The 14,204-nt window shown below is 30.4% G+C and overlaps 1 protein-coding gene across 1 annotated transcript in view; it reads right to left on the reverse strand.

The window, feature by feature from the left end:
- Window positions 1-1,249: 1,249 nt before the first annotated feature.
- Window positions 1,250-14,204, reverse strand: part of LOC149164363 (cytochrome P450 716B2-like) — a 36,438-nt gene continuing 23,483 nt past the window's right edge. Inside the window, exons 2-3 of the mRNA XM_089430910.1 lie at window positions 2,326-2,513; window positions 1,250-1,838 (exon numbers count right to left, since the gene is read on the reverse strand). Coding sequence (XP_089287036.1) covers window positions 1,542-1,838; window positions 2,326-2,513 — 485 coding nt within the window. The 3' untranslated portion in view covers window positions 1,250-1,541. The remainder of the gene's footprint in view (window positions 1,839-2,325; window positions 2,514-14,204) is intronic.

Consider the following 14,204-nt stretch of genomic DNA (forward strand, 5'->3'; position numbering starts at 1 on the left):
AGATCAAGAATTTTTTTGTAAAATGCCAACTTCATGGCAAGAATCTTCAAGGCCCCTGCCTTGTTGTAACACTTTTTGTATAAATAATAGGAGTAGATCAATTGAGAAAAAAAAAGATTATGAAAATATTTGATTAAAAATTTAATTAAATAAACACACACACACACACACACACACATATATATAAATTTAAATTATTGGGCTAATTTTTTTTAACAGATTAAAATATAAAACAATGATAGTTTTTTATTTAAAAAATAGTGGTGTATAACAACATTTGATATCAAAATTCTAGCCATTTATCTTGTTACATATATTAAAAAAAATAGGATTATTTGTGTTATATGAAGAGTTATATACTTAAAAAAACAATTTATTATATTTTAATTAATTTTTAATGTGTTATTATTTATTAATTATACTAAATTTATATATATATATATATATATATATATTAATTTTGGGTAGGTGATTTGATTATTAAATCTATGAAGGTATATCTATTTTACTTCTCTTATTAAATTTTATAAAAGCATACATATTCTATTTCTCTAATTTTGAACTTATGACTTTTTTAAAAAGAAATACATACTCTTCGCCATTAAATTATTAGAATTATCCATTTTCTAATTAAATAAAAATAATTATCCATTTTCAAATTAAATAAAAATATTTTTTCTCTATTTTATATTTAATAGTGTAAAAAATTCTTATTTTCAAACTCCTTCCACTATATTGGAATCAATGATATGATACAAATAACACTATACATGAACCAACTAATTTATACACACTATAATCTTTAAAAAAAAATATTCAAGTAAAGAAATCATTATAGGGAGAGGATATTTATTCTTGAACCAACTGATTTATACCCACTCCATAACCTTTAAAAAAAAAATATTCAAAGTAAAGAAATTATTATCAAGTGAAGATATTTATTATTTATTTAAACAAGATATATTACATTATTTTATGTAAAATTGGAAACAGTAAGAAATAGGAAAATATTATGTAATAAGAGATTTTCAGCATAAATATATATGGTAAGAATATTATGTTGTTTAAAGAAATTTCAGAATTATTATACTCAAGAATCCTTTTGACCTACTTTGTGATCATTAATTGGACATAAATATAATTATCTTATTTTATCTGATTCAGAGTAATGCAACACTATTAAAAATATAAACCTAACCTGTATAATACACACTAAAATTACTTCAAACTGTGTTGAAATCTTTTCTAACCACCACGAATCCAAGGCCATGAATCTGTCACACTAAAAAAAAAGCCTCAACCTGTGTTGAAATCTTTTCTGACAAATCACATTAAAGATAATTTAGCCACGAATCCAAGGCTATGAATCTGTCATTAATAGCTCAAATCCAACACCATACTAATAAGATTAAAGATGTTCAAGCCTGCTCGGCCATTTTTATTGAGAGAATTATATTGAAATAAACCAGAAACCTTGAGAACCCGGAACCTTATTCGAAAATGACTGATCATCTAGGGCTGAAACAACTAGACCCGGAACCTTATTCGTGTGGAAGAAGTTTAACAGGTAGCCCACTGACAGGGATAGGAATCGGGTCGACGACCACCTTCTCGTTTGGATCCAGGAGATCCCACTTGAAATTCTTGACAATGTTATGTAGAAAAATAAGTATTTCCATTCTGGCAAAGTCGATGCCAGGGCACATTCGGCGCCCACCTCCAAATGGAACAAACGTGTAGGGACGAGGTCCAGCTCCTTCGAATCTCGATGGATCGAATCGCTCCGGATCACTGAAATGCTCAGATTTCTTGTGGGTCGAGTTCACATTCCAATAAATCTGAATATATCAATAATAACAACAACAGTATAATGGAATGTAATTAGAGGGTAGATTTTGAAAAACTATAATGATAAGAGTTAAATCAATTGTTTAATATTTATTAAAATAATTTAAATAAAAATAAATAGGTAATATTTTAGTTTATCTATAGAATATTAATTTTTTCCTAATTTGATTTGAAAGCTAATACTAAGATCTAAACTATTTCTTTAACCTAACACCTAAATCATTTTTTTAATTTAAAACTTAAATCATTTTAAATATTTTCAAAATCTACAATTACCCTAAACAAAGATTAATACTTTAATATTTTAAGTTCATGAGATATTTATATCTATTTTTTTTTATTGTCCATACATAGCATACCTAAACCTAAATTATTTCTTTAACTTAATAATATCTAAAATATTCCCAAAATCTACCATTAACTTCAAAAAATTATGAAATATCTATATCTATATTTTATTGTCCATGCATGTCCTACCTTCCAGCCTGTAGGGATTGTGAATCCATCATAAGTGAAGTCTTTGATAGCTTCGCGAAAAGTTCCTTGAACAGGAGGGTACAGCCTGAGCGCTTCCTGAGCCGCTCTCCATGAATACTTCATCCTCTGGAGATCCTCCCACTCCAGAAGTACTCCTGGCTGCTTTGTTCCTGCAATCTCCAGCTGCTCTGTAGATGCAAAATATTTTCTTTTATAATGTAAAATCTGATAATCAGTGGAACAAAGAAACAACTTTCTCTATCTACATGTTAAAAATATAGGCTTTTATAGCTTGTTATCATGTTCATAGTGATATTTGGATGCCCTGAGCTTAAGTCGATTACTGAGTTTTCAAATATTTGAAAATTCTACCTAAAAAATTGATTGTACCTATATCCATCTGATTCCCAAATATTCTGGGAATCAACAATCCAACATAAAAATGGCCATGTGAATATACTATACTTACATGTGAATATACTATACTTACATAATATTTGCAAAAATGTTTCTGGCAATACAATTACTCGGAAAAGCGTGCAATGCAAGATTCAATCTGATGCAAAATGTAACGTTTCTCATTTTTCTGATTCTAGATAAAAATTATGTTGGCTTCGGACTCTCCCTTAATTTTAACCTAAAATTGAAAACCTAACTAATTTAGACCCATGGTGTGAGGTCTTATTTTGTTATTAACAGTCCGTCAAGCCAATTTTGTAAAACTTTTATGTGTTTTGGTTTTGTTCACTTAATCTAAAGTTGGTGTGTAGAGTTCATTACATCCATTATGGTGTGTAGAGTTCATTCCATCAACTCTCATGGACTCTCATGGTAGTTTGGATGTAGCTATATTACTTTTCATTGCTTAACCCTAACATCAACGTTAATCAATTTTACATGACACCTTTATATTCTTTAAAGAGTAAGCTGTTCAAAAACCTTCCCATATTATTTAAAATTTATTAATATTAATATTTTAATAAAATATTAAAATATTAAAATTGATAAAATTAATTTATCATCATGTCCGCTTCCTTGTGAGATAATAGTTACACTTTTGTAGGGACAATCTTCGATTTTTCAGAATACAAGGTTATCACATTTTTTTAGTAAAAAGGTGATTTTTTTAAAGTCAAATTTACATAAACTGTTCAAACATTAATATACTCTCCCATGTCTTTGCAATCAAGCTATACGTCTTTCTGATACCTCCCATGTCTTTGCAGTCCAGCTATAGGCATTTTGCAGTGAAAATTTTCATATATTTTTTTAGGAAGCTTGCTTTCTGGTATGATAGTTTGTATAAATGTGTTGGTTAAAATTTGTATATAAATATGGGATAGTTTGTATAAATATTTTAATAAAGTTTATTTATAAATATATTAGGATATTTATATAAATTAAATAGCTAGTAAATATTCATAAGTATTAATTTATGATAAATATCAAAATACTTATTTCAACATTTCATACTGTCAAGATTAAAATAAGTCATAAAAATTAAGTAAATTATAAATATATAAAAATTGTTGAAATATTATAAGCTAAATCCATGATTTATTGATACCACATTACTATAAAACATAATTCATTTTATAAAAAATTACTCAGCTAAACTTCTTAACAAAATTTTGATTTATTTATACCAAAACCTAAGGTTAACCATTCTTTTATTTTGTTTCTCCAAATAACCTACCACAACCTAAGGCCAAGGCTACAAATAGCCACAGTGTTACTCATTTTGTTCGGAATATATGATACATCATGTGAGCTCACCTTTACTGTGAAGACGCTTATGGTTGTATCCGCATGATTAGAAGTAATATATTTGAGTAAATATTTCTAATGAGACAGTCCTTGCATTACCTCTGCATAAATTAAAATACTTCTTTTATGTTATAGACATGTAAAAATGAGAAAAATATGTTCATGTTTTCTTTTTCAATTTGCATCTTGGTATACACCCCGGTTTTCATGCACTTACTGAAATCGACTCCTGCCCATTTAAATGTGAACATCTAACCTTCCTTTCAATGCGAAGCTTCTTTGATACATAAGCTTTCATTGCCAACTTATGGTCCAACTGATGAAAACACTACCAACGCTACAAACAAGAGTTACTATCAGTCACATTGGGGTTTGAAAGGATCAGTGCACTATGGACCAGGATAAGCTAAACTCCTTTATTCTGGCATGCAATGGCTAACAGACTAGCTGTATTTTGCTTTCACAATTGTTCTGTATTCTGTGAGTGTGAGTGAGAGGAATGAAAAGAAATTTAGTCTTCAAGTTAGTTTAATGGGTCTAGAGTCAAATTAGAAGTTTGGTTTTACTTTCCTGGTTTCCTTGAGAAAAGGGAAGTAATCAGAGCGGACTCTTTACCTAGTTTGTCATCCACTAAACTTGCGTAAATACTTCACTCATGAATAACTCTTTTCTATTCCTTGGGAAGAGGCTAATAATAAAATAAAATTATTTACTTAACCACTAAACCATCCACTAAATGTAGAAAAATACTTCAACCTTAAAAATATTCAAAGAAATCAATGTGGTGAATTAGGATAACCAATAAATCTGTGAGCCATATTGATCACAGATTTGTAGAGAAACATGTGTTCAAAGAGAAGGTACTTTAAAGTAAAATAAATTAAGATGTGTTCAATCAGAAATATCATCATCAAAATGTAAACATTATTAGGCACACATCGTAGATTACTACACTGATGAACATTGTTCAGAACCCTTTTCGATAATGAACGCTGTGCAGAATCCTTTTCATTTCATGCATGTGGGTTAGCCTGGTTCTTATTTTAAATTAATTGTATAGCTCCAGTCAAGCGAGGGTTAGAATCCCACCGTCCAAAGCCTACAGGCTAATTCCGTAAAGGCCATTACGATGACTAATATATTTAGTGAATTCATTGATTAATTTATTGAATTTCTTTTGATCTCGTACTGCCAGTTAATTTGGGAAAACAGATTGTAGAAATAAAGCTGCTGGAATGGAGAGCAGTCACCATCAATACCAACGCTTCAGATTTGCCATCCAAACGCATTGGAAAATAATGCCATGCCATAGACCTGTCCGGTGCACGCTTAAAGCTCGTACTTCACATTCTTTAAATAGCTGTAACGTGCATTAACTACATGAAATAGAAGGGAAAGTGGAATAAGAAAGTAGCAGGAATAAACGGGCGAGCCTTATATTTCCCTATCGCCCCCGCATGTCAGGGGAATTAATTAAAAAACTGTGGTGGAAATAGGAATCTCCTGCATGAGACCATGGAGGTTTTTAGTACAGGGTCAAACACTGCATCTACAAGATTTTCTGAAATTTGTTTTGCCAGATTTCGACCTCTTTTGATTGTCCTTGCAATTCTTAGCCTCAGTGGACCACTCAGAAAATATCTAGCTTGCCAATGGGCATTAAATGAATGACCTGTATATGCTCACATTTGGATTAATCTTGGGCATATACAGCCCTCTCATTTAATGCTTATTGACATGCCTTATATTTTTGTTGCCATTTATTAACTATGTTTATTCTATAAGGTCAGGTCCAATGATTAATGTTAATTTACCTACTAAATAAAAAACAATATTAAACACAACTCAATAAAACAATAATTGGCTTATTGCCCTTTTCATTTTACCAGTTGAATATGATTTTATTCTTATCCAAAGAACCAGATAAAAAGACAATGAAGCAAGACTTATATAGGACACATTGGAGGCAAACCTGAAATTTCAAATTTTTCCTCAAGTTATTTGTTTTTTCATATTGATCCTTTATCATTTTAGGTAATATATGTATTTTTACCTATCATTTTAACTATTAGTTTAAGTTAAAATGACAACATTCAAACACTCGAAAGGGAATAGAGAGCAACTCTCTCACATTTTATCTTTCGTTTTTTTTGTTTATGAATAAGATAAAAGTAAATGATAAACCGCAATAATGATAAAAAATAATATGTGGTTATTTGATATGCCAAGCTTCACAACAAACAATAGATTGGGTGGCCAACTTGGAACAACCATTACAAAAAGTGGCCAGTGTTCTTAATCTTAAAGAGTACTAGCTTCTTTTCTGTCTTATATAAGATTTCACTGTTTGGTATTCACTGTTTGGTATTCTGAAGGAAACATGAGGAAGCTTTCTTCAAGTGTAATAATGGATTCTAATAACTTGGTCAGGTTAAGTGTAGAGAGGCTGAAATCATTTGGCACAACTTTAACCATATAAAAAATATAAAAATATAAGAAACATGAAGAAGCCTTCTTCAAGTGTAATAATGGATTCTAATAACTTGATCATGTTAAGTGTGGAGAGGTTGAAATTATTTGGACAACTTTAACTATATAAAAAATATATGGTTTTCAAATGAAGGTCAGTAACAAGCACAAGAGATCTTGGAATATTGGCCCTAAACCTTTCATCCCTCACCCCAGTGATGGATCTAAATTGAGCCAAGCAGTTTCTTGTTGATGTGGAATAATAAGCATAGTGGGGGAGTGGTGTTTGGTACCGCAGTTTTTTCAACCATTTCCATGGGTTGATATCCAATTCCTATCCACCACTAATTATACTTTTGATGATTCAGATTTTTTTATTAATGGCCAAATACGTTTAGAAATCCAGAAAAAGTCGAACGTCTTTTTCTATATACCCATCTGTGTTCAAATTTCATATAAAAATGGAAAATGGGGTTTATCTGTGGCTCTTTGTTAAAGTATACCACCTTGAAAATATGGGATGTACATTTTTTAATGTGGCCTCTCATTAATGAATTGAAAAAAAATGGTTTGTTAATGATTTTAATAATTTATTTTGTATTTCAATTTTGAATACATTTTTATTAGTGATTTATTATCTAAAATAAGATATTGAAAACTCAAACACATTAAACTAAATTTATATGAATTTTACACTTAAATCTATTATTTAAATTATTTTAGTTAAATTAGAATTTATTAAATAAAAAGAAAAAACGGAAAAAGTTGAAATTACAGTTTTTTAATTGTTATTTTGATGAGATGATAAAAGTCTAATAAGATCTATATGGTTTATGTGACCTTAATAAGATAAGAGATCAATGTGAATTTTTTAACATTTTATTTATATATTGGAAAAGAATGGAGAGAAATAGTTTCCCTCACTTAAAAAGTAAAGAAAATTACAAGTGAAATATTTTGAATATTAGATAAAATGTAAAAATAAAATAGATATTTTAAGAGAAAATGTTTCTCATCTTTAACATTTTTAATCACAAATGTCACAAACAATTTCATCTTTGAGAATTTTAAAAATTAAACCACACCTAATTTTACTCTAAAAATGATGAAAATTAATTAATATCTTATAACATTCATTTTCATCTTAATAATAATCACAAATAACTATTTTTTATTTTTAGATTAAAATTCATCGTCTAGATAATCTTCGGCAAAATCACATAACCAATCATCGTCTTTTAACTATTTTTATTTTTAGATTAAAATTCATCATCTTTTTATAATATTTGAGTTTATCAACTTATTATTTTTAACCAAAGCTAATTATTAAATAGCTTCAATGCATTTTTATATACGTTAAATAAATTTAAACTAAAATAGAAATACTTTTATTTGTTTTTTAAATCTACACCTACAAAAATCACCTCTAACCATAATAAGTACGAGGTATTGGAAAAATATGAATTAAAAAAACCTCTTTTTACATATAGCTTCAATAGATTTAAGTTAGTATAGCGTTATATTTGTTTGATTAATTCTCTTTACGTGAAATATCACCTCCATTAATAATATATATGTGATGGGAAAACACATGTCTGTTTCTCTTACCAGAAATAGAAGTTCTAAATGATGTGCAAGTGATTATGATTAACTCATTCACAACCAGCATAATGATTTGAAGAGTTTGCATGTATCTCTTTTCCAAATAAAACATTTGTGGTTACACGTACCCATGGTTAACAATATTTTATATCTTTTATTTTACAGTGAAAGTTTATTTTAATATATTTATTGAATAACTATTTATGAAATATATATTAGTTTGAGAGGAAGAATTTTTATCACATTTAAATGTTGCTTATCAAATTTTAAATATGAATATGATTTGAGTAGTAAATTTATAATAATTTTATATAATAAAATGTCAAGAATATATAAGAAGTAAATGTAAATAACATATGAAATTATTATAGATTTATTTTGGCAATAATTTATTTAATATTTAGAAGGATTAAATATTTTAAAAGGAAAATTTTGTTGTAAATAAAATTATGAGAAAATGTTTTTATTTTTAGAAATTTGATTAATTTTATTTTAGATGTATATTAGTTTTGACCAACATATATATATACATATATATATCACTTGTTTTATATGATATATACTAATGATTCACATTTTCCATATTAGAATGTTAATACATGCCTCCTCATCTTCATATATATATATATATATATATCAATTCCACATTCAATATTAAAGGAATTACAAATCTCCCTTATAATTTGTGTTACCTGTGTGTAATTTTCCCTAGGCCAATGAGAGAAATTAAGAGCTAACCACAAAAACACTTGTAAAGTAGGATCTAGCCCTTTTAGGTTCAGAGAGGGCTCTCTCTGTTTAGGACATTCAATTACTCATATTTTAGGCTAGGTATAATTCTTAGTAGGGTATGATTTTCAAATATTTGCTTGTAGGAAAGGAGACGAATCTATTGGGCATGGAGTCATGTCTAGTTTGATTATGTTTCTAGTGATGAAATGAAGAGAAAATGAAGATTCCACATCGGCGAGGTAGGTAGTCTCTTTAGAGATTTTTTGTTTGAGTTTGTTGTAGGAGGGTGAGTGAAGAAAAAATGGGAAATGAAAAAAGAGCATCAAGCATCAAGATGAATCTAACTGTCATTTTAGAAGAAAACATAGATGTCTAGCAAACTCAAACAAAGCATTGTTTAGGGTGAATTCTAAATCAAGAATTTTCCTAACTAAAAAAGAAGATACGGTTCAAAGCACGATTTTCATAGAAGATAACTTACAAAGAAAGGAAGCACATCTCCAAAGCAAACTAACTCGAGAATCCCTACAAATTCCACCTTTGTATTTCATTCGCTATAAAAATATACCAAAAATAAGTGTAGTACGCAAGGTCCTTTCTCCTTAACCTAACCAACCTTTTTCTCCTTTACAATCATATCATAAATAGGCCAAAATGAGTCATTTCACACCTCTAGGGGTTGAATTCCTAATTAGGATTTATGTTTCTAATTTCCGTAATGAAAATATAATTGACTATTAAAGACTAGGGACTACTTAACTAGATATTTTCTAAGCATCTTACATTAATTTCTCAGCCCCAAATCAATACTGTGAGTCACTAAATGATTTATTACAATTACTAAGACCATAATTTTTTTTTAGAAGATTTTGACTTGGGTAAATTGGTCAAAAAGATGATTGTTTGGAAGCGCAGTGTCGACAATACACATCCTCCGAATTCTCCAAAACTAAACGAAGAAGCACACCGACTGATTTTTTTTGAATATATCATAAAAGGTAAGCCAAATTGAGCTTATTATTTTACATCAAGTTAATATCATTATAACCCTTCTCAAAAAAAAATTGAGTGAAATATGACTCACAGATCACGAGAAAATCCAAAAATGGCTATACATGATGATGGTTCATTTCTCGAAAACTGTGAATCATTTTGACCTAAAATTAAGTGGGATTATTCATCTCACTACCATGCATCTACAGTAAAAATTTCATGGCAAACAAGTATAAGGTTAATAGATATGGTGAAAATAAGGTGACTATGTGAGAGTGTAGTGCAGAAGCGCAACTCTCCAAGCTTATATTATCTCCGAACATCATCTGACATGCTGAGGGTATTAGGATTGCATGGAATGGTCCATACAACATTTTAAACCCATGAGAAACCTTCTATTTCATACACAAACCTTCAAACCCCAAAATCTCTTCTTGCAGCAGAAACATAGCGCAGTTATGCAAAACATTGATGGTTAATGTAGCTCCAGTCACTCCCTAAGTTTCTTGAGGACTGGTACACATGTCAAATGGTCTGGAAATCATCAAATTCCCATGTAGAAACCTTATTTAATCATTTAAAGCTCCCAACTCTCAAAATTTCACCCTACAACAAAAGTGTAGCACGAGTGAGAAAGTGCAATGCCATATGTTCTTCATGGTTTTGAGCAATAGTGAGGTCTCTAAACAAAATTCATATGTTGGTGATGATTCTGACACAATGATGAAGACCCTTTTCAATCACCTTTCACCAAAATGACAAAACCTTCAGCTTAACATCAAAAATCCTAACCCTAATGCTTAGCCAAATACAAAAAATGCTATTTAAGATTCTCTTTAAACAAGGTTTCATGGTTTCTTGAGTCTGATTAATTACACTATCAAGAAAGATTCAAACAACATATAACCCCCTTATACAACCTCTTTCAACCAAAAATGATCTCTCAATCACAAAACAATAGCTGAAATGTTTCTTAGTCAGAGTGGTAGAATTTAAAACACAAGTAAAATGCCTCCCCTGCCTCCTTTGCGCAACGAACTCTAACCACCATATAACAAACTTCCAATGGAGAAGTGAGAGAGCTCTAATGTGTTTATGAAGATTAACCATGCATTTGAACTCATAAGGGCATTAAATATGGATTTGATGGGTGATGGTTATGATTTTGAGCTTGAATGATTAAAACACAACACTTGGTAGAAGCGAAACATTGTCCTCCTAATTTTTGTACTGATGATGATGTCATGATTGATCATGATTTGACACTCTAACTAACCCAAGGGACCCTACAAATCTATTCCATGATAACAAGATGTGACAACATGACCTCACTAATGAAATTTTGATTGAAACATGACTCTAGATCCACTTAACTCATCCTCTCAAGACATCAATGACTATTTTCGCGACTCTTCAAACAAACATATAACTAAATAAAAAATAAATTAAGAATATTGTTTAACATTCTACTCTTGAAGATGTTAAAGTAAATAAGGCTTCATAAGAGTAAAGTAAAATCCACAATTTATAAACACATTTTATGAAGGGGGATATGTAAGAAGTAGTTTATGTAATTATATGTTTTTTCTTTGGATGGAGAAAATGTGTAATGATTTTCATTTACTATTAAATAATAATAATTATTATATTGGTATATTAAAATGGTTTGTATTTTTAGGGTTTTGGTTTCTTTTAATATTGTTTTTTACCTTTTAGATGGGTGTTTTTTGAGAAAAAGGAAGGGTAAGGCAAGGAGAGCTAATTGCCACTGCCCCACCTGCCCAAGAGATTAGGGTCATTATAAAACACCCGTATAGGGAATGATTAAGGCACTTAAGATCTCGATGCACTTCCACATGTGGACTACAACCACTATACTCAACTTCAAGCACACTCCACACATATTTTTAACTCCATATGATTTTCCAAATAATTTTTCAATCCCCACTCATGCAAAGCAATAGTCAAGACTATTTCATTTTATTACATCCCTTATCATGGCTCAATTTTCATATTTCTCCATCGTTACAGGTTAATAGAGCTTCCTATCTAATATGCATACCTTGGCTCTCATCGGCGCAATTGGGGTCTCTTGTTGGCCCTCTCTTTGGGCCCTAACCTAGCATTTTCTTGTTATATGTGGTAATCCTTTCTGGCTCCAAAAACTAAAGTCCCTACCTTACGAACTGACACTATGGTGGTGAAGGAAATTTCCAATTATCGACTCGGAAGACAAGATTTTCCCAATTGGTTCTTTCTCCTTGTAGGTTAGATTTGCATGATGTGGCTTCAAGTTTGGTTCATTATGCATGCATGATGATATCTCATTCCATTATTGGATTCCTTTTGTAGATGTGCTCTTGATTGGATTTCATTTAAAAGAAACTTCGTAGTCTCTAGTAGCTACCTTCACTTTAGGACTTTCTTTTGGTCTTCCTCTATGCAATATTTTGGTCTGATTTGTTTATGTTGGTTCTTCAGTTGCTTCAGGACCCAAGAGGTCTCTTTATGGTTTATTACTTTGATTTTCTCCCCTTCCTTCAATTCTCTTTTCAACTATTTGTGTGATGCCCTCCTCATGTTCTCCTGTGTTGGCTTATCCCCTTCATTATTTACTTACCATCTATCTCCCTTTAGGTCTTGGGAAATCCTGATGCTTGGTCACCCAACCATGTCTCTCTTACACGTGGCGTATCACTTGGCACCTTCACTTGTGCCTTTCCTCTCCTAATCATTTTCTTTAATTTTGTTCTTGGTCCCTCCAACATGTCTCGTTAACATGTCATGTCCAAAAAGGAGCAATCTATTTTCAAGAACAAGCCAATCGAGGAAATATCTATATACAACACCATTTGGATGAAAACACTACCTAGTTCCTTGATCTTACCTCGGGCTCCATCCATGATTACATCAACTACATTGAAAGAGAAGGAGCCTCCCATAAGCATAATCTCTTCGACATGGAGGCTCTTGCTACAATGAGAGAGGGTGCTGGATGTTCAAGATACACATGAATGTTTCCACAAATACATACACATTGTTGAATTATATTGACATATGAATTTCCTCCTCAAAAAAAAATTCTCTTGAAAAGTTTGAATATCAGGAAGATTTCCTTCACTATATGAAGAACTTGCATCACCACATGAAGGACCTAGATTACAGATTAGATGATATAGAGTATAAAATGGCATCCCACTCCTGATTGAAGGCACCCTTGGAAACAACCAAGACCCCATATTGGTCACAATATGGATTCTAATACCTCCACTTAGTCTTTTGATATGCTCAGATTTCTATCATTTTTTATTACTATCTATTCTCAAGGCCGATTTGGCTTGATTTTCAATCTTTGTATGGAAAACTTTGGTTTTTTGAGTACTATGTTATCCCATCCTTTTCTATGAAGTGTAAAATTTTGGTTATGGTCTCATATTTAAATCTTTTACATTTTCATGTACACTCCTGTTTGTTCCTTTTCTATGAAGTGTAAAATTTTGGTTATGGTATCATATTTAAATCTTTTACATTTCAAGTACACTCCTATTTGTAAGGAAATACAAAATTTCTCCCACAAAAAAAAAAAAAAAAAAACATTTTTTATTACTACATAAATGCATTGGGAAGGGTTTAGAATTAGATGACGAGTGGTGGGAATCTTAATTATATATTGTAAAGAATTTGAATAGGTGATCTATGTACTTTTCATAATAATGCTGATAGGTGTCTATTTTGGATGATGACTTCCATATTTTTAATTTAATTATCAATAATTATTAGGTGGATGGTAGGCATTTAACCTACATGGAATATTCTAGAATATTTTTAGTAGTATTCACAAATCAAAGGTTGATATTTATCTCCAAAGTAGTTGTCATTTTTCCCTTTAAATTAAATTAATTAATTAAAAAATGTCATATAAATTGAGTTATGAGTTTTTAGGCATGTAGTATTGATAAGCTATAGTATTGGCCCGTGGTATCGTAACAAAGCTTATTTACAAATTGAGAATCTCCATGGTATAGTAGTGATGAATCTACATGGTTAAGAGTCTTGTTACATGTTTTTTTAATGGGGTATATATATATATATATATATATATATATATATATATATATATATATATATATATATAAGTTCATCTTGTGAGACATGTCCTATCATGACCCCATGCTAGTGGTGAATTCCAACCACATGTGAGCATGGTGCGCCACTACCTAACTCTTTTGTTTCCCACTTGTTGTAGCGGCTACAACCACCCTCCAAAAATTTTCCTTAGCTTTGTTTTGGAGCCTCCCTACCAACCTTTCATAGAA

This window comes from Pinus tabuliformis, chromosome 5_1 (genome assembly GCF_031772625.1).
Source record: "Pinus tabuliformis cultivar Carrire ecotype Pingquan chromosome 5_1, CPIR1, whole genome shotgun sequence".
NCBI lineage: Eukaryota > Viridiplantae > Streptophyta > Pinopsida > Pinales > Pinaceae > Pinus > Pinus tabuliformis.